This window comes from Mustela nigripes, chromosome 14 (assembly GCF_022355385.1).
Source record: "Mustela nigripes isolate SB6536 chromosome 14, MUSNIG.SB6536, whole genome shotgun sequence".
In the NCBI taxonomy this organism is placed as follows: Eukaryota; Metazoa; Chordata; class Mammalia; order Carnivora; family Mustelidae; genus Mustela; species Mustela nigripes.
This window is the reverse complement of record NC_081570.1, coordinates 30,662,467-30,687,663: the sequence shown is the minus strand read 5'-3', so window position 1 is coordinate 30,687,663 and position 25,197 is coordinate 30,662,467. Positions and strand designations below refer to the sequence as shown.

At 37.9% G+C, this 25,197-nt stretch overlaps 1 protein-coding gene across 1 annotated transcript in view; it reads right to left on the bottom strand.

Moving 5' to 3' along the window:
- Positions 1 to 25,197, bottom strand: part of RLF (RLF zinc finger) — a 94,993-nt gene that overhangs the window by 20,132 nt on the left and 49,664 nt on the right. Inside the window, exons 5-6 of the mRNA XM_059374261.1 lie at positions 23,236 to 23,438; positions 2,734 to 2,870 (exon numbers count right to left, since the gene is read on the bottom strand). Coding sequence (XP_059230244.1) covers positions 2,734 to 2,870; positions 23,236 to 23,438 — 340 coding nt within the window. The remainder of the gene's footprint in view (positions 1 to 2,733; positions 2,871 to 23,235; positions 23,439 to 25,197) is intronic.

The following is a 25,197-nucleotide window of genomic DNA, read 5'->3' as shown; positions in this document are numbered from 1 at the left end:
TCAGTGGGGAGCCTGCTTCTCCCTTTGCCTGCTGCTCCCCCTGCTTGTGTTCTCTTGCTCTAGCTCTTTCTTTCTCTGTATCTCTGACACATGAAAAAAAAAGACATTTTTCTAAAGACACACAGATGACCAACAGACACTGAAAAGATGTTCAACATCACTAATCATCAGGGAAAATCAAAACCACAAATGAGGGACGCCTGGGTAGCTCAGTCAAGCTGAGTGTCTGACTCTCAATTTCGGCTCAGGTCATGATATTGGGGTCATGAGGGGGAGCCCAGCACTGGCACCACTCTGGGCATGGAGTCTGCTTAAGATTCCCTCTCTCTCTTCTTCTGCCCCTCCCTTCCGCTTGAGTATTCGCTTAAAATTTTTTAAATAATAAAATAATAACAAACCCACAATGAGGTACCACCTCACACCTGCCAGAATGGCTAAAATAAAAAACACAAGAAATAACAAGTATTGGCCAGGATGTGGAGAACAAGGAAACTTCAAGCATTGTTGGTAGGAATGTAGGCTGGTGCAACTACTCTGGAAAACAGTTTGGAGGTTCCTCAAAAAATTAAAAATAGAATTACCATATGATCCAGCAGTTCTACTACTATTTACTCAAAAGACACAAAAACACTAATTCAGAAAGATATGTGCACCCCTATGTTTATTACAGCATTATATACCATAGCCAAGATAAGGAGGCAGCCCAATGTCTATCAACAGACAAATGTGTAAGATGTGAGATATATGTAAATATATGATATATATTTTATATAATATACATTTTTTGTAGTATCTATCTATATATAACTTATCCATAAAAAAGAATGAGATTTTGCCATTTGCAACAGTATGGATGGATCTAGAGGGTACAATACAAATCAGGCAGAGAATGACAAATACCATATGACTTAACTCATATGTGGAATTTAAGAAACAAAACAAATGAACAAAGAAAAAAAAGTGGCACATGAAAAAACACTCTTAAATACAGATGATAAACTGGTAGTTACCAGAGGGAAAGTCAAGAGTGGTGATAGGTGAAACAGATGAAGGGGATTAAGACTACACTTATTGTGATGAGCACTGAGTACTGTATAGGAATGTTGAATCATTATACTGTACATCTGAAACTTAAAAAAAAAAACACAAAAACCTCTGTAACTTATAACACATCCCATATGTGATTTAATACATTTCTTTGCCCTGAAAACCTAGGTATCATTAGCAGATACTTTTTCATTACAGGCAAAGAAATTAACTGTAACAAGAAAAAAATTGGCTGTTTGTTCTTTAAGAAATACATCTGTTTTAACTGAGGCTAAAATCTCTAATCTATAACGTATGAAAAATAAAACAAAACAAAACTCCTCTACTTAAATTAATAAACAAAACCCTCACTGCTATCTTAATTCTTTTTATTTGTATCACCTCTTTTTTAGTTTCTTAACAAAATGCCCATAATGATTATTACAAAATATATTTAACTCCCTATTCCACTATCTCCTTTCTCATAGGAGATACAACTCTGGCGTAGTGGACTCAGTGGCAGAAGATTACAATCTGAATTCTTGCCCTGTACCAAGAAAACAACCAAAGAAGAAAAGCACTGAATTAGCAGTCAAAAATCCTGGATGTGAATTTTAGCTCTGTCACTTTTTGCCTTAAGACCCTGGGCAATCACAAGACTTCGGATTCCTCTGTCCTCCATTGCCTCATCTGCACAATGATAATTATGAGGATTGGGTAAGATAATTTATAGTATATAAATAATATTTCTATACAAAATAGTAAATAAAAAGAAATAATGCTAATAATAGTAAAATTGTATAAATACACACAGAAGCTCCAAAAGGAGATCAATGAAGGCTAAAGTACATGAAGGGCTTTACTAAGTTTTTCTATAATCAAAATGCTCATCTTCAACCTCAAGCCATCCTTAGGTTCTAAAATGCTCAAGGTTCATCCCATCAAGATCATGCAAATCCAATCCACTCTTTGAATTAAAGCTGATAATACCTCCTCCTTGACACCCTTCTTAAACATACTATGAGAGTAACTTTCTCTAGTATCCTATAGCATTATCCATACTACTGATATGGTACTTATTCACAGTCTTACATTCTAGAGGTTTCCTGTGTACCAGGTCTGTCCTTTTGGTCTAAATAGATTCTATACAGCTAGAATAAAAGAACTGTGGGTTACACTTACTGTTTCTTTCTTACCAACTATTTTGTAGGCAAACACATATAAACTAAATTAAAACTAAAAATTTAAGTGTGGTTCTGCTATTTAGTACCAAAGTTGCAAGATTACTATTCAAATGGATATCCTTCTCTACTGCCAGGTTGACCTAGAAACCTACATAATTAGTGGGTTTCCAAATATGAGGTGGAAAAATGACTATCAGAAAGTATAGTAAGTGTTAAGGAAAATGACCTAATACCAATTCGTTTCATGTTGCCTAACTTTATTTTCAAAGACAACATATCTTAACAGACAACCCTCTATAAGATGATCAAGAGGAGCTCAAATTTTTCACTTTCTCTTTACTTCTGGATTCTTCTGGAAAAGATTAAACTAGTAACATTTTTTAATTAAATGGTTTAGCTTCTAAGCAAGATTTAATTCACATGTTATCAGCTAGGCATTAGATTTGAAACAAGCCTAAGTTTTACATCAACTCTAAATGCCATACTCTGTGCTAAACAAACAATAAAAAGTAAGTATACTTACCAAGAACAGTATACACTTGCAGTTTGAAGCTGCTGGGTAAGGTACGTCGTACAAAGAACAAATGCTGTGTTATCCTGACCCTCAGATTCCAGATTACATATGATGTCTAGTATCTCCTTGCAGTCGACCTTTGCAATCTATCAAAAATGAGAAGATGCAAGTAGAAAAGAAAATGGTGACTTTCCTGTAAATTCTGTTATGCAATATGAAGCTTCTTTTAATGTTTTCTATCTTTGATAATTGATGAGGCAATTAGAAGGATATAATTTTCTTCTATTAACTCATGGCTGAGTCTTCTAGAATATTTCAAATTAGAAAATACTAAAGAGGGCGCCTGGGTGGCTCAGTGGTTTAAGCCTCTGCCTTCAGCTCTGGTCGTGATCTCAGGGTTCTGCATCGGGCTCTCTGCTCAGCAGGGAACCTGCTTCCCTTCCTCTCTCTCTGCCTGCCTCTCTGTCTACTTGTGATCTCTGTCTGTCAAATAAATAATAAAATCTTAAAAAAACAAAAGAAAATATTATAGAGAAAAGAGCAGACTGCAGATAAAAACATTCTTGTACAGTTAAAAAAAAAATTATTCATGGGGTGCCTGACTGGCTCTGTGGTCTCTGGTCTGTGAGTTCAAGCCCCACAATGGGTGTAGGGCTTACTTTAAAAAAAAAAAGTTATTCCTGGGTGGCTCAGTGGTTAAAGCCTCTGGCTTCGGCTCAGGTCATGATCTCAGGGTCCTGGGATCGAGCACTGGGCTCCCTGCTTGGCAAGGAGCCCGCTTCCGCTGCCCGCCCCCGTCTGCCTTTCTACCTACTTGTGATCTTTGTCTGCCAAATAAATAAATAAAAATCTTAAAAAAAAATTATTCATGAACACTGCTACCATATAAATAAGTCAGATTAAACATAGTAACTTCAGATTATTTTCACCTGAAGTACCACTGTTATATATATATATATATATATTATGTTATATATATAACATGCTGTATGTGTTATATATATATAACATGTTATATATATATAATATATATTTTTTTAAGATTTTACTCATCTATTTGACAGAGATACACAGCAAGAGAGAGAACACAAGCGGGAGAGTGGGAGAGGGAGAAGCAGGCTCCCTGCTGAGCAGGGAGCCCAACACGGGGTTCGGTCACCTGAGTCAAAGGCAGATGCTCAATGACTCAGCTACACAAGACCCCTAAAAATAAAATCTTTTGGGTGCCTGGGTGGCTCAGTGGGTTAAGCTTCTGCCTTCAGCTTAGGTCATGGTCTCGGGGTCCTGGGATTGAGTCCCACATCGGGTTCTCTGCTCGGCAGGGAGCCTGCTTTCTCCTCTCTCTCTGCCTACTTGTGATCTCTCTCTGTCAAATAAATAAATCTTTTAAAAAAGTAAATAAATGAAATAAAATAAAATCCCCCCCACCCCCGCCAAAAGAGGAGTGCCTGGGTGGCTCATTCGTTGAGTGTCTGCCTTCGACTCAGGTCATGATCCCAGGGTCCTAGGACTGAGCCCCGCATCACTGGGCTCCCTGCTCAGCAGGGAGTCTGCTTCTCCCTCTCCCACCCCCCTGCTTGTGTTCCCTCTCCCTTGCTCTCTCTGTCAAATGAATAAAATCTTAAAAAATATTTTTTTATTTTAAAATAATCTCCACACCTAATGCGCAGCTCAAACTCACGATCCCAAGATGAAGAGTCACATACTCCTACAACTAAGCCAGCCAGGTGCCTCTATTTCTGTTTCAATATAATTCAAGTCACTCTAGTTACAGACAGAAAAATACAAGGCTTATCCTTACTGCCAGTAAGGCTAAAGGAGGCTGGTTGAGAAACTGTTTTAAATTCAAATGCTGGTAACATATCACTTTCTCATGGAGTTAAGAAAAAAAATTTTTTGGTGTAAGTGAATTTTCAAACAACTGAAACACTTAGAAATCTATCTTTTTCATCTATGGTATTTATAGAAATCTTAAAATTACCTCTGGGCAAATCAGAATTTTCTGGGGCTCTTTTTATATACTAATAAAACAGGAGAATAAGGCTTTTAAAGACCCTTTCTCAACTCTATTTTATCATTTCCCTATCTTAATAAAGAAGATGAAGGATAATTTGTCATTTGTCTATGTGTCAGTATTATAAAATGTTAATTATACCAGACACCAAATGTACAAAACAATGTTAAATTTCAGGATAAATAAAGCATTATCAGAGCAAATGAGGTATTTAAGAGTTAGCTCATATCTTCCAAGTGCTATGCAGTTCCAATAGGTGGTTTTAAGTCTGTAATTTTAGTCAGACCCTCAGGTAGACACAGAAAGGCTTCTTTCAAAGTTTAGCTCAAATGTCATTTTCTCATAGAATCATCTCACTTCTAAGACCATGGTAGAATCCCCACCAAAATCTCTATTCTTATCAATTAAAAAAACAAAAAAATAATTCCTCCAAAAGTCAACTACATACACTTTAATTAAAAAAAGGACAAAACCACATACAAAAACTCTACTCTTAATTCTTACTTTGTAATATTTATCACAACTGCAACTCAATCATTAGATGAAGAACTTATTAGCATTTGTCTTCTCTGCTAATACGTAAAGTTAATGAGATCAGGGGCTATGTATAGCTTGCTCAAAACTCAGCACCTAATACTGTCTGAAACACGTAAAAGAGTAAGTAGATGCTGATGAATGGAGCAGAGGAGTAAAATGTTCATGTTTACAAAGTGAACCTCAAACAATTCTGTGCGTTTCTAATGTTTTCAAAGATAATGCAATGATACAATAAGCAGTATAGTATAGTGCCTAAAAGCAATTATTCTAAAACTAGATGGTGTATATTCTCTTCTCAGATCTATAGCTGCTGGCTGTGTGACCCTGGGTAAGTCAAAACTTCTCAGTAACTCTATGTATCAGTTTCCTCGTCTGTAAAATGGAAATAATAGGACCTGCCTCATGGAGTTATAAGAATTTAATATGTTTTAGTAAAGCATGGTGACTATAGCTAATATAGTATTGCATATCTGAAAGCTGTTAGGAGAATAGACTGTAAAAGTTCTTACCACAAGAAAAAAAATTGTGAACATCAACTAGAGTTATTTTTGTTACCATTTCACAACTAACACACATATCGAATATTATGTTGTACACCTGAAATAATACAATGTTAATATATCAATTATACTTCAATAAAAATGTGGTATCTGTGCCTACTAAAAGTTACAGCTAAGTCTTAAAAAATATGTCCTAGGGGTGCCTGGGTGGCTCAGTGGGTTAAAGCCTCTGCCTTCAGCTCAGGTCATGATCCCAGGGTCCTGGGATAGAGCCCCGCATCGGGCTCTCTGCTTGGCGGGGAGCCTGCTTCCTCCAATCTCTCTCTCTGCCTACTTGTGATTTCTGTCTGTCAAATAAATAATTAAAAATCTTAAAAAATATATATGTTCTAAAAGAAATTGGCTAATAGGGAGCATGTTAAAGAGCTGTTAAAAACTTTTTCATGAAACATGTAAGAAAAAGAAAAAAAGAGGGCGCCTGGGTGGCTCAGTGGGTTAAGCCGCTGCCTTTGGCTCAGGTCATGATCTCAGGGTCCTAGAATCGAGTCCTGCATCGGGCTCTCTGCTCAGCGGGGAGCCTGCTTCCTCCTCTTTCTCTCTCTCTGCCTGCCTCTCTGCCTACTTGTGATGTCTCTCTGTCAAATAAATAAATAATCTTAAAAAAGAAAAAAAGAAAGTCAACCTTAAGAATACTAGAAAGCATTTCATGAGTGAAGTAAGTCAAGCAGAGAGAGTCAATTATATGGTTTCACTTATTTGTGGCGCATAAGAAATAACACGGAGGACATGGGGAGATGGAGAGGAGAAGGGATTTGAGGGAAATTAGAGGGGGAGATGAACCATGAGAGACTATGGACTCTCAAAAACAATCTGAGAGTTTTTTTGTTTTTTCCTAAAGAAAGGCAGAGAGAGAGAGAGAGGAGGAAGCAGGCTCCCCGCTGAGCAGAGAGCCCGATGTGCGGCTCGATCCCAGGGTCCTGGGATCATGACCTGAGCCGAAGGCAGAGGCTTTAACCCACTGAGCCACCCAGGCGCCCCCAATCTGAGGATTTTGAAGGGGTGGGGGGGGATGGGTGGGTGGGTGGGTGGTGGGAGGTTGGGAGAGCCTGGTGGTGGGTATTATGCAGGGTATGTATTGCATGGAGCACTGGGTGTGGTGCATAAACAATGAATTTTGTTACACTGAAAAGAAAATTAAAAAAGAATACTAGAAATCATTTCAAAAGATCACTCTCAGATGCAAGATCACACCTGATGCAAATTTATATCTAAGGGGTACTGGGAGGTAAAGTTAAGTTGCTAAAGCCTAAAACACAAAGTTAAAATTCAGTTTTCAGGTAAGGAAAAGAGAAAAAAAAAACCTCATCATACTTAGTGAAGATGGAATTCCACTGATGCCCTCCCTAAACAACCATAACCTCATTCACAGCTAAATATATCAGAAGGGTCATCTAGAGACAAAGGTCCACCACAGGGCGGTTTTAAAACTAAAGTGACTGAGGGACCAAAATGAGAATTCTACAGCAAATAAAAACAGCTATTCCAGAGCAACCATCTACTGTCTAGGCCGTGTTCAAGCTCCTGTCCAAAACCAAGAATTCTAAATTTGATTTTGCAATGTAACAGCAACATCTCTACACTGAGAAACAGCATGAAAATCTCTCTAAGTCAGACATATAAATTAGAATGGAATGAACATACAACTTGCCATTCTAGAACATTTTTCATCCATTTCAAGTAACTTGAATGAGATAATTTTATTATCTCATTTTATTAGCATGATAAATACATAAAATTGGCAAGGCAGGCAATATTATTTCTACTTCACAAATAAAAGATGAGCCTAAAGAACTGTGGCTAACAATCAGAAGAATAAACAAAATGAAAAATGAATCTCATGTCATTTTATTCCTACAGGGAAGCTCTTAAATTTTAAAAGAGTACAATTCAGAGATAGAATTTTCACCTTGGAACCAAAGTGTTAAGAAAATGGGGACAAAAGTGAAGTAAGCTAGAAATACAGGTATCAAGTCAAAATTCACTAACCTTAAATGATGGGGGAGGAGGAAATAATATGAAAAATCCAGATTAGTTTATTTTTTTAAAAAGTTTTTATTATTTATTTATTTGACAGACAGAGATCACAAGCAGGCAGAGAGAGAGGAAGGGAAGCAGGCTCCCTGCCTAGCAGAGAGCCCGATGTGGGGCTCAATTCCAGGACCCTGGGATCATGACCCGAGCCTGAGGGCAGAGGCTTTAACCCACTGAGCCACCCAGATGCCCCCAGATTAGTAGGTTAGAAGGCATAGATAGTTCTATTATTTCCATTTATTACAAATACTCTACAGATAAACACTACCTGATAGGGTATAATAAGCCTAAACAAAGAGCTCTCCTCCTCTGGCATGACAAGCTGATCCTCCCCATCTTTCAACACTCAGTGAAAACTTTTTTATCACGAAGTTTTCCTTACAGATTACTCTAGTGTCCAAGATCTCTTGCCCTGCTGTGAATTCACAGCATCTTATCAACATTTTTAATTGGGCTATTTTTTATTCCACTTTGGGCCAGCTTTTGAACTAGTGACTCATACTGGCCTTTTTATTTTCCTGTTTTGAGCTATGAATTCCTTGAAGACAAGAGCACAGTCTTATAAATGATACCCCAAATCCTCTGCACAAAATCCACAGGAAAAAAACAGCCATGTTAAAATTAAAATGTACACATCTTTCAAAGTAGTGTTATTTACAAAGTAGTGGGGATACAAGTCAGCTTGATTTTTACCTTCATGGAACTCACATTTGAGTCACAGATAATAAATGAGTAAACAGGCAATTGCTGAAATTACAATGTATATTAACTGCCACAATGGGAAAGTACAGTATTTTAAAACTACCTTTGGGGGTGCCTGGGTGGCTTAGTTGGTTAAATGTCTGCCTTCGGCTCAGGTCATGATCAAACCCCATGTGGGGCTCCTTGCTCAGCTGGGAGCCTGCTTCTCCCTTTCCTTCTGCCCCTCCCCCTGCTCATGTGGGTGTGCCAACTCTCTCTCTCTCAATAAATAAAATCTTTAAAAAAGAAAATAGAACTAGTTTATAGTAGGGTTTTTATACAACCTTATAATTCAAGAACTCATTTGAATATTTATCGATGCTACATATTTATTTATCGATGCTACCAACACAAAGCCAATCCTTCTAGACTTTTTCACTTTCATTTAAGTAATGAGAAAAATCTGATCATTCTTACAAATGAAGAAACTGAATCCTTCAATCTGTTACCTACTCTCCCTGATTCTAACTCCTTTGAAAGCTGGTACCATTTCTTATCTCATGCTTTTATCCCACTTAGTGTCTGCTTTAGAATCTTTATGTGACAAGCAGGCATTCAGTTAACACTTTCAGTTAAAAAGAATATCAGTGTTTTGCTTCCAAAACCTGTATTTTCTTGAATATAGAGGAAAAAGAGTTAAAGAAGAAAAAGTAAATAAACAGGAAAATAAAAAATAGAAAACCCCAGTAAATTAAAATGACATACTTTTAACACTTTACTAATAAGTATGGTTATAATACTGGTCCCCAACCTTTTCTAATAAATACCTTATAACCACACACTGAAAACCAAAATTTATGCCATAAAATACTTTTCAGCTACTGTAAATTAAAATAAGGTCACTGGGACGCCTGGATGGCTCAGTGTGTTAAGCCTCTGCTTTCGGCTCAGGTCATGATCTCAGGGTCCTGGGATGGAGCCACACCAGGCTCTCTGCTCAGCAAGGAGCCTGCTTCCTCCTCTCTCTGCCTGTCTCTCTGCCTACTTGTGATCTATCAAATTAATAAATAAAATCTTTAAAATAAAATAAAATAAGGTCACTGACAAGCTTCTGAGAATTTTAGTAAGTATCTAGGAAATACTGCAAAGGTACTGAAAGAATTTTTTTGTTCTTAAATATTATTCATATCCCTGTGGTTTACATTCTATAGTTATTAAGACGAGTATGACACACGCATCAAATAATGAAGTCTTTGTATACTGTCCATCTTGCCTAGTAGAATATATGTTCTGTCAGGGCAAACATCTGTTTTTATTCACCACTGTATCTTCAGTGCCTATAATGGTACTAGGCACCTGGGGAACATCAACTAATATTTGTAGGAATAAAAGATAACCACGAGATAAATAACATAATGGCCACAGGATAAATAAGTGGGACAGAATGAAGACAAAATTAATGTGAACTAGAGTAAACAAAGAAGGGTTTGAGGAAAATAGCTCTTGGGGGAATATGAGGGTCTAGATGCATGTGGGCGGGGATGGCCTTAATAAACAAAAAAAAATGCCAGAAATGCAAATTGATAAATGTGAGAGTAATCATGGCATAGGAGGAGGGGAAAGGTTATGTGACGTAATAATTGTAAAGAATTATATTTACCACTAAAGCTATTCAGTGAATAAAAGGTTGGATTAAGTAAGGTTAGAGCCTTTGGATTTAAATAAGATCATGCCCTAGAGTTCTGTAGTTTCATCCTACACAAAGATAACCAGCTAAGGAGGTTAATGGAGGCTGAAATTCAGTCAGCTTGCCAAGCCCTAAGTTTTGGCATGAGGCTCTTCCTCACAGAAGGGAGACCTCTGGAAGGCAACCATGTGAAAGCAGAGGTACTTTCTGCCAATTTCCATAAAGGTCCCATATAGACTAACAATAATGGGACATTGGAGGACAAGTGACTGTTTTGTTTCTAAGGGTAGTCAATAAACATTTACTGAACTGAAATGGAAGGACAGTGAACAGAACCAGCCAAGAGCTTAAAAGCACCTAAAAGACTAGTCAGGGACATTCACTCCACACCTTAAGCCTTCTCAAAATTCTAACTAGTTCCCTCAGATTTTTCCTTATCAAAATCTACTTCATAATAAAGTCTGATAAACTTAATGATACAAAAATATAAATCATGCATAAGCACTATCAATGGCATTTGTATTTAGAAGAATCAAAACTTTCAGCATAAGGAATAAAGTGCTGTCTCTGACTCAGGGATGCCTGGGTAGCTCAGTTGGTTAAGCATCTGCTTTTGGTTCAGGTCATGATCCCAAGTCCTGGGATCAAGCCCTGCATTGGGCTTCTTGCTCAGCGGGGGCCTGCTTCTCCCTCTCCCTCTTCACTCTCTCTCAAGTAAATAAATAAAATCTTTAAAGAAAAAAAAAGGAATAAAGTGGCAAATTCTGGAAACTCTGGTAGCAAAGATGAAAATGTACCACCTTACGCTATGAATTTTATATATATGAAAACCATATACATCTGTGTGTGTGTATAACAATATATATGTGTGTATATGTAAATATATATAGAGAGAGAGACAGAGAGAGAGTTATATACAGTCCTGCCAACCCTGGCACTAAATAAGGAATAGAGTTGGACCTGACAAGAGTAAGCCTGTAAGTTCTCCTGTGGCAAAGCACTTAGAAATCCTGGGCAAAGATGCCTTTATGCCAGAAATGCCTTTTACAGAACACACAGCCAAACACTGAAAAAATAAAATCAGGATGCCTGGGTGGCTGAGTCAGTTATGCACCTGCCTTCAGTTCAGGTCATGATCCCAGAGTCCTGGGATCAAGCCCCACATCAGGCTCCTTGCTCATCGGGGAGTCTCCTTCTCCTTCTGCTTGCCCCTCCCCTCTGCCTGTGCTTTCTCTTACTCTCTGACAAATAAATAAATAAAATCTTAAGAAAATAAATCACGGGGGGGGGGGATGTTTAAGTGTGAATGGACAACTGCTCTAACTTGCTAGATCACTGTTAATTTTACTAAGAGGCTTGTGTGTTACAAGTCCTGGTTGGGAGCTGATAAAGCTTGGACTGAGGGACAGGAAGTTGACAGGCAGTGAGACCTTCTGCATAAAATTAGAACTCCTAAAGAGCTAAAAACTTGGAGGAGTGATGGCAATCTCATCCTGGGTTCTGCTGGGATAAAATAGTATTTGAGAATTTATAACCTGTCTTTCAAACTTGGAATTTGCCATTAACACTATTACGCTATTGTCTAAAAACTGCAAAATGAGGAAAAAAGAAATTAAAAAGAAGGTTCTGACTGGTAACATCTCTGAATCACCTGGGAGAAGCTAAGATAAAACTGATTTATAGAGACATATGCTAAGGCCTATTAGAATTCTCAGAAATAAAGCACTCCTTATTCCCACCCACCCCACCAAAACTGACTTAAAAATCCCAAAGTATAAAAAGCACAAATACACCAGTCATTCCAGAAAATGCAGCATACACAATAAGCAGCAGAATGAGACTGCCAAGAACATCAGATAACAGAATGTACAACACAAAGACTGAACGCTAACCACGGACTTTGGTTTGTTAAAAGAAAGAAAAGGGAAAAAAAGCAGAGAGATCAGGTGCCTCTGTTAGTTAACTGTCCAACTCTTGATTTCAGCTCAGATCATGATCTCAGAGTCATGGGATCAAGCACCACTTCAGGCTCTGCACTGGGCATGGAGCCTGCTTGGAATTCTCTCTCCCTCTGCCCCATCTCCCAGCTTACAGACTCCTGCTCACTATCTCCCTCTCCAAAAAAAAAAAAAAAAAAAAAGGCAGAGAGCAATAGGAGTGATGAAGAGAGGTAGGGAAGTATAAAGTCACAAAGTGGTATGAAGGAACCTTAAATGCATATTGCTAAGTTAAACCAATATGAAAAAATTTACATACTACATAAGTCCTAGTATATGACATCCTGGAAAAGGCAAAACTGTGGAGGCAGTGAAAAGATCAGTGGAGGATGCCTGGGCGGCTCAGTTGGATAAGTGACTGCCTTCACCTCAAGTCATGATCCTGGAGTCCCAGAATCAAGCCTGCATCAGGCTCCCTGCTCAGCAGGGAGTCTGCTTCTTCCTCTGATCCTCCCCCTTCTCATGCTCTCTTTCTCTCAAATAAATAAATAATCTTAGTTTAAAAAAAAAAAATCAGTGGATGCCAGGAGCTTGGAGGGAGAGGGGAAATGATGAATTAAGTTGAGAACAGGACATTTTTAGTACAGTAAAACTATTCTCTATGGTACTGTGATGGTAGTCATATGTTTGTCAAAAACCACAGAAGGTATAATACTGAGACTGAACTTTAAAACTATGATTTTAGTTAATAATAATTAAGTAGAATAATAATAATTATAATAAGTAATAATAATAACAAGTATTAGTTCATTAATTACAACAAAAACAGACTAATGGCAAGATGTTAACAGGTAAAACTGGGGATTTGGGAGATATACCTGCGAGCTCTGTACTGTCTAATTATTCTTAAACCATTTCTGCTTTTAAAAAAAAGTCTATTAATTTTAACAAAAAGGCCTTTACCATTTTTAAAACTGGATTGTCTATCGTTGACTTGTAGGAGTTTTTCATATTGCCTAGATTCAAGTCCTTTATGAGATTTTTGGTTTGCAAATATTCTCTCCCACTCTTTAAGTTGTTCTTTGGATGGAGTTGGATGAAATCTTATTTTTCTTTTGTCACTTGTATTTTTGATGTCAAATTTAAGAAAAAATGGCCTAATCCAAGGCCTAATATATTTATTCCTGTATTTTCTTCTAAGATGTTATATTTTTAGCTATTATATTTAAGTTTATGATGTATTTAGAGTTAATTTTTATATGTGGTGTTAATGGTCAAACTTTGTCTTCTGCAAGTGGATATCCAGTTGTCAAAGACTCATTCACTGAAAATATTCTTTCCCTCACTGAACTGTCTTGGTATTCATATAAATAATCATTTGTCTGTAAATGTGAAGGCTAATTCCTAGATTCTAGTCCACTGATCTATTTTTTGCCAGTACCACACTGACTTTATTACTATAACTTTTTAGTGAAGTGTGAGTCCTCCAACTTTGTTTATTTTGTTTTTTTAAAGACAGAGAAGGCACACGAGTGGGGGGTGGCTGGCAGATGTAGAGGGAGAGAGAGAATCTTAAACAGTTTCTAGCATGGAGCCCAATGCCAGGCTTGATCTCAAGACCCTGAGATTATGACCTAAGCTAAAAATCAAGAGTCAGAAGCTCAACTGACTGAGCCATCCAGGTGCCCCTCTAACTTGTTCTTTTACAAGACTGTTTTGGTTATCTTGGGTCCCTCGAATTTCCACGTGAATTTCAAGATCAGCCTCTTAGTTTCTGCAAAAGAGGAAGGCGTAATTTTGACAAAGATAGCACTAAATCTGTTGATCAATTTGGAGACCACCTTCATCTTAACAATAGCTTTGATATGCCTCAGGGAGAAAATGCATGTGTTAGATAAGCTTCCCTCAGGCTTGTGCTACCAAGCTGCTGGCTATGAGTTCAATGTTAACGAATCAACAATATATATTAAATAAGGTGTCTTTAACAGAAGCACACATAGAACAAAATTATGTATTGATCAGCTGACAAAAATGTCATGACCAGAGTCTTGCAGGAACCTAACCACATATTTCCCCTAGGAGCAATGGTTTCAGTATTTGATTTGATTTAATTCAGTGTTTGCAGTTTGCAGTTACCATATAGACCATAACTACCACAAATGACTAGAACTGCCTATATTTGTAGTAGCTGAGTTATAATTCTCTGTCTAGAAAGTCTAAATATCTCGGTGTTCTTAGGAAAAGCTTCTACTAGCTGCTGTTTTCACTGTGTATAGACTATCATGTTTCTTTACATGGTAAGTGGTATTTTAAGTAACATACTGTGGCAACTGTGGAAATCAGATTCCCCATATCTTTAGGGTTTGCTACTGTTACTATTTGTTTGTTTAGTGACTTCCCTATTATAATTCTGTAAAGTCTGTATTCTTTGTCATACATATGGCCACTAGAGTCTCCACCTGGTTAGCTTAATGGTCAGCTGTATGTTCAATATATTCAAGAGATTTACTTAAATGCATGAATGAGTTCCTGCTTTTGCCAAGCAGCTCTGTCTGCTGAGGCATACTTTCACTATTTCAGTAGGCAGTTTAAAATTTTGCCTTTTCATTCCCTATCTGTGCAGAGAGTCTCGAGGTATATAAGAGATGAGGGATTAGGGCCACACTGGGCCATTCCTCACCAGACACATAGCTCTTTACATACATGCTACCTTATAGAATTCTAGGAATATATGAGAGGTTTTCAAGATCCCCTATGGACATCCCATATCCCAGCTTTTCTTTTCCATCTTTTGGCCAGTCTCATTAGCCTGTCTGGTAATGACTCCTCAGACAACTGTCTAAGGAAAACTATCATGTTAAACAATTACCACTGTTTCTGACAAATATATTCAGGACAGAGCTTTTGGCATGGTGAGCTGTCAGTCAAATAAAGACAACTCTGGAGAATGGAGTTTTTCAGAAAGATGCCAGAAAGATCAAATATTGGTAATTCTCTGGGGACAGGCTTTTGGAGAGTTCCAAAATCCATTCTGCTTCCTCGGTTGGCTGCTGGGCTGCTGGTTTTCAAAACTACCGTAGTTTCGAAGGTGCTTGTTTTCAAGGTTACTGTGAAGCTGGGGAGGACATGAGAAACAGGGCAAGTTAAAATGCCACCAATTTCACTGTTCTCATTGAGATTCCTCTCTTTTCCTTGAATAAAAACATCCTTGTGGTGAAGCTTTAGCTAATTTCTGGGGTTCTGAAAAAGTTAATCTTATTCGCTTTCTGGTTTCAAATGCTGATGACTTGGATCTTTTAATTTCCAACTCAGACCTCTCCCTCTTAGTCTCACAGTACATGAATACTGTCTCCTTTCTTCTCCCTTTCGTCTTGTTCATTGTTATACCCCTAGTGTCTAACAGAGTACTCCAATGAATATATGTTAAGTGACTGGAAAGCAGATCTATACTATTTCTTACAATAATATGTAAACGTAAAATGATCTCAAAACAAAGTGTCTTTTATTTTTTAAAAATTTATTTATTTAAGAAAGCGAGCATGCAAGGCCATGGGGCGGGGGTGCCACAGGGACAGAAAATCTTAAGCAGACTCTGTGCTGAGGGCATAGCTCATCATGACCCTGAGACTACAACCTGAGCCCAAACCAAGAGCTGGATGCTTAATCAACTGTGCCACCCAGGTGTCCCAATGCCTACTTTCATTTTAAGAATAAAGAAAAAAGATAACCTTGGATATTGTAGAGAATGAACCTTGGGGACAAGAACAGATGCAACTGGAAGACTTTCATAATAATCAGCCAACTGAACACCAATGGTACAATAGGCAGTCAAGTGGGATGCATAAGAGAAGGTGAGCACAGGCAGTATTATCTGCCTTCTTGTTTTCATGATTAGGCTACCAAGGTAAACTAGTATTCTGGCCAGTGCCATTACTGAAATATTTTATCATTTATCTTTCTCTAGATTAGCGGTTTTCAATTTAGTATTTTTCTGATCAGTTCTGAGGCATAATGCAAAGAATTTGTTATTCCTAACAGACTTTCAGAACTGGGGCACCTGGGAAGGTATCTCTTCAGACCTATTTTTTTTTTTTTTTTTAAAGATTTTATTTATTTGACAGAGAGAGAGAGATCACAAATAGGCAGAGAGACAGACAGAGAGAGAGATGAGGAGAAGCAGGCTCCCTGCTGAGCAGAGAGCCCCATGCGGGACTCGATCCCAGGCCCCTGGGACCATGACCTGAGCCGAAGGCAGAGGCTTAACCCACTGAGCCACCCAGGTGCCCCTCTTCAGACCTATTTAAAAGAACTCTGCCTTAGGAGAAAAAAATATTTAAATAGGCAAATCCTCAATTTCTTCACATAGCCTTTTGACCTTTAATGTATTTTTTGAGTGTACCATTCATTTCCGATATAATAAAATTAAATTATATAGATTTTAATTTTAATTATATACTGTTATTATTCCTTATTTAGGATCCATCTTAATCTTCTTATTTAAGCTACACCTGAAATTTCTATGCTCCTGTTTACTTTTTCTTCTACTCCCAAACTGAATTCTCAATGGGTCCTGTTTATATGTATTTGCTCTGTTTATCATCTATACCTAGTGACTGTGTCAATTCCCAATAGTGTTAGACTAGTGAGTAAATTAAGTCCTGTTTGTCTTTTCATTTCCCCATCACCAGAAGAAACAAACCTCTCCTGCTATGTCTATTAACATCAGACACTGAAGATACAGTTCGTTCAGGGATTAAAACTGAAATGGACTCCTACTTTAACTATGCCAAGAGTTTTACTGACAGATTCCTTGGCTTTTCATAAATAAAAGAAATGTGCCATGTTTAAAACATCATTATCCTTATATTATATGTGGAAAACTTGATCTCTGAAAAAATTTCCTCTTTTAGTAATGAAAAAAACATAGGAAACATTCACATGGGACACTAGGCCACAGCCAAGTCTGTAACTTTAATTAAAAACCTTTCATCTGTAAAATTAATAGCAATATCATCTCATTCAACTCTAAATGAAACTAGAATTTGAGGATTCCACTGAGTTCTGAATTTGGGGTTCTGAATTCTGGCTTTCAAGCTGATCCCCTCAATTAATCTTAATTGTATGTGCCTGGCTAAATCTTCCCCAGCAGAGGTTTCCTATTACACACACCCATTACAGTGATACCCACAGGAGCCAACACACAAGTACTTTTATTCCCAGCTGTTGCTGAAGTTAATTTGACTCTTCTCCTGAACTCAGTTGAAGTAGATGGCAAATGTGTATAGAACTCCATTACCTTAGAACATACGCTGATTTTAAACTCCAATTAATGAACATCTAGTGATTCAACAGTACTTACTTTTCCAAAGCAAATTTTTAAAATTCTCTTTAATTCTGTGTCAGAATTGCAAAAGAAAACATCACTGGAGAAGAGACTAATTATGATGGTAGCAGTGAAATAATTTTAAGATGTGTGTTAAATGTGTTTACATTGATATATTTAACTAATTAATCCCAAACATTATAAAACTTTTAAATCGCACCTATACATAAATATATAAATACAAACAGAATGATATACCACTAAGATGTTTCCTATTTTAACATGGCTCACCATGTTTACCAACTGGAAATAAGCTGTACTGTACAGCCAGGAAGCAAGGAGATTTATGTTATAACCTGAGTTTGAACTCTCTAATTAGTTTAATGCAGGTAGGGCCTTGGAAACATCATCTTGGCCTCAGTTTCACCAGTAAAACACGAAGGGTTACACTAAATGATATTTAATGTCTGCTATACACTGGAAAATCTGCTTCTTGTAGACTAGAGGCCGGCCAACATTTTTTATAAAGTAGATATAAAATATTTACAGCTTTGTGGGCCTGGTCGTTTCTCTTACAGCTACTCAACTCTGCCACTGTAGAGTAAAAACAGCCACAAATGATAAACAAATAGGCATGACTGTGTTCCAGCAAAACTTTATTTACAAAAGCATGCAGCTGGGGTGGATCTGGCCCACAGGCCATAGTTTTCCAATCTTTGTTGTGGAAAATCAAATCACATTTCCTCTAACCCTGTTTCCTACAAACTCAACAAATTTGCTGAAAGGAATTAATTATGCTACTTCAGGGGGAAAATCCTGTTTTGTTGTCTTCTTATCAATAAACGGGGACAGGTCATGAATAAAACAAAGCCAATTACTCTCCTAAGTCCTCCCTGTTGTCCATACCTCTGCCACTCTAGTCAGTTAGCAAAACACTGCCATTCTTCCGGTCTCCCAGACCCTATGAGCCTCTTGACAGCGTCTCTGCACATTATCCTCTTAATTCGGTCCTGTCAGCAAGTCCTGTTCTTTCTCCTCTTGCTAAATGCAACCTCTTCTAAACCTAATATACCCTTTCTAAGCTTCCTAAAAAACACAGTTTGAGTCATTTTTACTTCCCACCTTCAAAACCTTCCTACTTTCTACAGCAAAAAATCTTTCTTTAAAGAAAAAGTTATTTATTATTATTATTTTTTAAGGACTTTATTTGAGTGAGAGTGAGTGCACACTCACGGTGGGGAGGAGCAGAGGAAGAGGAAGCAGCGGACTACCCACTGAGCAGGGAGCCTGATGCAGGGCTCGATCCCAGGACCCCAGGATCACGACCTGAGTGGAAAGCAGATACTTAACTGAAAGCCACCCAAGCAACCCAATGTGTATTTATTTAAGAGAGAGAGAGTACATGTAAGCAGAGGAAAGGACTGAAGGGAGGGAGAGAGAATCTCAAGCAGACTCCATGCTGAGTACAGGGCTTGATGTGGGGCTTGATCCCATGACCCTGAGAGCATGACCTGAGCTGAAACCAAGAGCTGGATGCTCAACTGACTGAGCCACGAAATGACCCTCAAATCTAAGTTCTAATGCACTAGAGTCCAAAAGGACTTCCCTTCTCCCCACCCAAAAGGTCTTATTTTTCACAAGACCTCAACACGTATACTCTGCCATGGCAAGGTATGCTCTACTGGGCCCCTATAATGTACACATTCATTTCTCCACATTTACTATCACAGGCAGTTATCCCAAAACCATTCTTTCTACTTATCCAAACCCTATCATCATTTCAAGGTCCAACTAAAGGACTGATTTTTATAAAGGTTATATGCCAGTCTACAAAGATTCTACACTTCTCCTGAATTTAGGGGCAGTAGCATACAGCTTAGTATTTATTTCTAGAATTGTTTCTGGCATCCAAACTAGGTAATACATATTCTTCTGTTTTTGCCAATGTCTCATACAATGCTACAAACAAAGTAAGTTTTAAATAAACAAAGGCTGAGACATTAAAGGAAAAGCTGTACAGAATGAAGAGGAATCAATTCATGTCTAGTATTTTCACTTCTTCTGAATTCTTCTGGCATATATGAAGCGCTGGATATAACCATTACTGTAATTTAACCTGATTAAGTTTCCCAAACACAAAATATTGCAGCTGTTATTAGAGGTAAGCAGTCTCTTATCTCCTTACCCTTCCCAACAATGCAAATAAATAAATTAGCATACAGGTTGATAGATAGTCCCTCATGAATGCCTATTATGCTAAGTATTCTTCTCAAATGTAGAGATACAGCAGTGAACCAACCTATGTCCCCATCCTTACAGTTTTCAATCTAGTGGGAGGAAAGAGCAAAGTAGCAAATATGAAGTCTAGTGGAAGCAGTAATACAAACGCAAAGAAGAAACAGGCAGGTAAGAGAACAGAGAATGAAAGGGACCATTTTAGATGTATCGGTATTTATTTCTAGTAAGGACAACAGGTATTACTTGAAAAACAGTGCAGTGTAGGGGACAGCACACTATTTTAGATGGAACGGTGAGGATGGTCTCCCTGGTACGGCAACATTGCGGAGGAATGTGAATGATGTTAAAGGAACAAGCCATCCAAATGATCTTACAGAAGGGCATTCCAGGCAGAAGAAATGGCAATTATAAAGCTCCAAGGCAGGAATATGCTTGGTTTGTTTAAACAACAGCAAAGACAGGGTGGCTAGAGAGCAGGGAGAATTAAGTTGTACAAGATACTGTCAGAGATATTTATAGGAGATATTTATAGAAGTAGCCAGAGGCCATCACACACTGAATAAAGGCTTCTGGATTTATTCTGAAGAAGATGGAAAGCTGCTGTGTGGTTCTGATCAAGGGAATGACATGGCCCCACTTAAATTTTAAAGAGATTATTCTAGTTACTTTTGGGAAGATAAAATGTAGAGGGCAAGAGTGAAAACAAGAAGGCCAGTTCAGAGACTTGTGGATTCATCTTTGTATGCCTAAGATACCATTTGGCATATAAACCCTTAGGTATTTATCACCTAGGGTAATATTTATTCTGTATCTGTTATATAATATTAGTAATCATATACCAAACTCAGGTTTGAATCTCAGCTTACACTTTCATGTAAGCACAAACTTATTACTTGATCTGAGCCTCACTTTCCTCACTAATAGAGTTGTGAGAACTGAATATGACAATCTAAAGCATTTAGCATAGTGCTTAACATACAGTAAGGACTCAAAAAAATGAAAGCCGGTTATTCACTCCCTGCCTACCTCCACTTCTTAACAGAGACTAGACAGCTACAGACTTCATTCAGAAGAAAGCTCATTAAAACAAAGCCCTAATATCAGGAAAATCAGGAGCTTAATTATGGACATGTGAAGTCTGATATGCTATTAGCCATGCCAGTAGAGACAGTGATTAGGCAGCTGGGTATGAGTCTGAATTCAGAGCAGAGGGCTAGGCTGGTGATTTCAGATTCTGACCATAGTTGGTCTTTAAAGCCATGAGTCTAAAAGAGATCAGGGAGTATGTACGGAGTGATATGCACGGATATGCATGGAGATAACGGAGTATGTATAGGTAAAAACAGAGGACACACAAGGAGAGTATTAGAGTACTGCAACATTTACTCATCAGAAAGATAAGGAGGAAGAGCGAGGTAGAACTGAGAAAGACTAACCTATCAAGTGCATAGAAAACCACGAGAATGTGATATTCTAGAATCTACGTGAGAATACTGTTAAAAGTTTAAAAGACAAGTCCGACTAGGTAAGATGAATACTGAGAAATCATCATGAATACATGAAAAATCACCACCACTGCGATGTGGTGGACTGGCAGGGGTGAATGCTGTATTACAATGTGTTCAAGGAGAGGGGCACCTGGGTGGCTCAGCACAGAGTCTGCTTGAGATTGTCTCTCTCCCTCTGCTTCTCCCTATCTTGAGCTCTAAATAAAGAAAACCTTATAAAACAAATAATGTGTTCAAAGAGAAAAATGTTAGAACAGTAAACTCGGGGCACCTGGGTGGCTCAGTGGTTAAGCCTCTGCCTTCGGCTCAGGTCATGGTCTCAGGGTCCTGGGATCGAGCCCCACATCAGGCTCTCTGCTCAGCGGGGAGCCTGCCTCTCTGCCTACTTGTGATCTCTGTCTGTCAAATAAATAAATAAAATCTTTAAAAAAAACAAACAAACAGTAAACTCACACAATTTTTTCAAGAAATTATGCTGAAAGGCCAGGAGAAAAATCGAGTGGTCTCTGGAAGGGGAAGTGGAATCTTTTTAAAGATGAAAGAAAGAACAGCATAAATTCTGACAGGATGGTTTCAGCAATGGGGTCTAATTGATGATGCAGTAGAGAAAAGAAGTACTGTAGCATTATTCTTGCGGGGGTGAGAGCAGATGGGATGTGATACTGAAGTCAAGGGGAGTACCTTGTGTAGAAGAACAGATAGTTATCATTGGTAATGAAAGCAAAGGTGTGCATGCATAGATACAGGTACCGGAACGGAACAGATGTCATGGAAGCAGCTTATGGAAATTCTCTTTGAACTGCCTCAATTTCCTCAGAGAAATAGGGAGAAAGTTCATCAATGGAAAGTGCAATGGGGCAGAAAGCATTCCAGTATTGGTTTGAAGAAAAATGACAAAGTATGAAATAGTAATCTATGAAGTGGAAAGAGAACGGGCTTTAAAAAATTTAATGTGACTGACTGGTACAGCAAAGACATAGAGGCAGTAAAGATTTAGGGATAATCAGGATGCTGGTTAGTCAAATTAAGTACAATTAAGGGAGAAACCAGTAGAGAAAGTGAGGGACTGGTAATTTTGACTGACTATGGAAAAGCAGAGTAAGGAGGGAAGTGAGTACATGAGAAGGATGAGGGAGAGTGACACAGGTGAAGGATCAACAGATTTTTGGTCCTGGGGAAGATGGGAGGTAGAAAGAGAGTTGCATTTGGAGTAGGAAATTATATATAAAACTGTAAGCTGAAATTGTCATTAAAGTTTAAGAATTACTATGTCATAAAGCCAGACCCTTGGGATTCTTACCTTTAATAAGAAAAGTTCAGTGTACAGGTAAAATGAGAATCCATGTATCAGATCTAAGAGAATTATAGGTAGATGATGGAACATAGCTAGGAATTCCTCATCTTTCTCCATATAATTTATCAAAAACTATTAGAGAAAGCAAATTCCAACTTTTTAAAAGACAATGATTCAGGTTAAAAAAATGCAATCTGACTGATAAAATAGGTTTTTAAAAAGACTCAACTGTTCTTATTTTCCATGGTAACCAGCTTATCCACTTAGTAATAGCTCAAAATGTATTCATGGGTTCTAAAGTCCTACACTTCTCTGCTTACACTTACATGTATGAAGTAACTTAAACTACAGCTAAGCGCCATTCTGTTTAGTTTATCTTTTGATGTAATAATTTCTACATTCCCCAAACACAGAGAAATCAATTTAAAAAAATAACTTTACACTTAAAGATTTCAAAGCAAATCACTGCCCAAACACATAAATACCCATCTGCATATTCTCTACGTTTCGAATCCACCTACAAAACAAACTTTATATTCCAACCGCTGAACAGTTATATGCAATTAAAAATGGCACTTTTCAGTAGTCAGAAAAGTGGTTTTCTGGTTTTCATCCTGCCCTTAGTAACTATGAACGACAAGAATTTGTCAAAATCTACTTAGTAACTGTGAACGACAAGAGTGCTTATTTGCTTTACTCACCTCCTTGATGGCATCTTCATTAGGGAGAATGGAACATAAGCATGTGATATAGGCTTGCTGAAAAGATGACACATTTGAAATTTCTTTAGATTCTGCACACAGTTTTGATAAAGCAGTGGCCTGAGGGATGCAGTTAGATTTCAACAAGTGTTTTATTCGCATCTGCAGAAAGGAAGGTCCTTCTTGTGCAATCAATTTATTGACTAGAAAAAAGGAAAAATAAAAATTTGGTAACATTACCTCATAACACATCAAGGTTAAGTTCAAAGTGATCAAAGTTTGATACCTTCTGTTGCTGGTTAGTTATATCAGCTGAGTAAAAGTTCAGCTGATATAACTTGGGAAATTTATTCTGATCTCAATACTCATCTAATAGCGCATAGAGCAAAATAAATTAAATTTGCTAATGATTCCCACCTTACTGAGTAGTTTTATTCTGAACACCAAAATTCTTAATAAAATTACTAACATTTTATCAAAATTAATTATTTGACTTTCTCCTCCCTCTCTTCTGATTAGGATATTAAGGAATACGGAAAGGATCTGTAAGCACAAGTGCAAGAAAAAGAAGTAACCCATGGAACATTAACAACTACCATGTGAACACTTTTATGAGGTACCAAGCTTTAGGCTGAATGTTTCTATGTACCTTTCATTTATTCTTCACACCACCACCAAGGCAAGTATTATTATCCCCACTTTAAGGTTAGGAAAATTAATATTCAGAGAAATGAGGTAACTTGCCAAGGATTCCAAAGCCAGTGGTGTTCTTTCCTCTAAACCAGGAATTTCTCAAAGTGTGTTCCACCGACCAAAAGACCTGAGAGATAGTCCTAGAAAAAAAAAGGATTCCTTGGTCAAATCTCTGAACAGTCCTGCAATAAAGAAAACTGTTCACTTTTATTTAACCCAATGTCTCCCAAACTGATTTGACCAGAGAACCCTTTTACACATATTATTAGTACAATGTAAAATATATGTTCCTGGTTCAGTACACACTTTGAAAAACGCTGCTCTGAGCGGTACTAAGAATTAGGCATCTGAGCACTGACTTTTACCGTGTTCAGACAATCCCTCAATTTATGAAAAGCAGATACTCAACAAGCATATGACATCATTACACACCATTATTTAAAGAATAGAGGTGAGAATATTATATGTCAAAGGCAAGTCAGGAACAAATTGATTTAGGTGTTTCATCTAAAATAGTGCTTCTCAAACTTGAAAGTGCCGTCTGAATAACCAGGGGTTATCTTGTTAAAATGCAGATTCCAATTCAGTAGGTCTGGAATGGGACCGGAGATTTTGCTTTTCTAACAAGCCTCTCAGATGATAGCCATGCTGCCTTGCCCACAGGCCATATATGGAGTAGAAATCATTAATATTAATGATAAGCCACTGCAGGGAGAGCCACTGGCCCAGTCTTAGCTACATCAAAACTAACTGCACAGTTTTTTTTTTTCAAAGTTTTATTTAAATTCTAACTAGTTGATCTTCGTCTCTTGAGCGTTGGCCCCCTTGCCTTCTTCTCTTTCACAGTTAAGTGTGGAATAATCGTTTATCTCTAGGTATAGGGACTGCTGACCATTCCCAGCATGTGGTGACCCCAACATGACCATCATGCAATGGACACCGTACGGACCCCACCCCCGGCCCCGAAAATGAAAAGTCTGTGCACAATAAGTTGGCATCGGGTTATGGCCGACTATGGGGAAATTTAGGCTTAGGTATTTTTACAGAATTAAAAGTTCTCTAAGAACTCATGATACGGGGCAAAGCCTCTCTCGGACAGCAACAATACATGTTTTAAAGCAACTTTGAAAGGTTAACGGGGCTACTATAAATAAGAACAGCTCCTTAAGCTGAGCACGACCTCTGTAATGGAGGACCAACTCTGGGGTTTGTCAGGGGTTGTTACTAAACTGAAACCAAGGTTCCCTGACTGAGGAACGTTAGATTTAG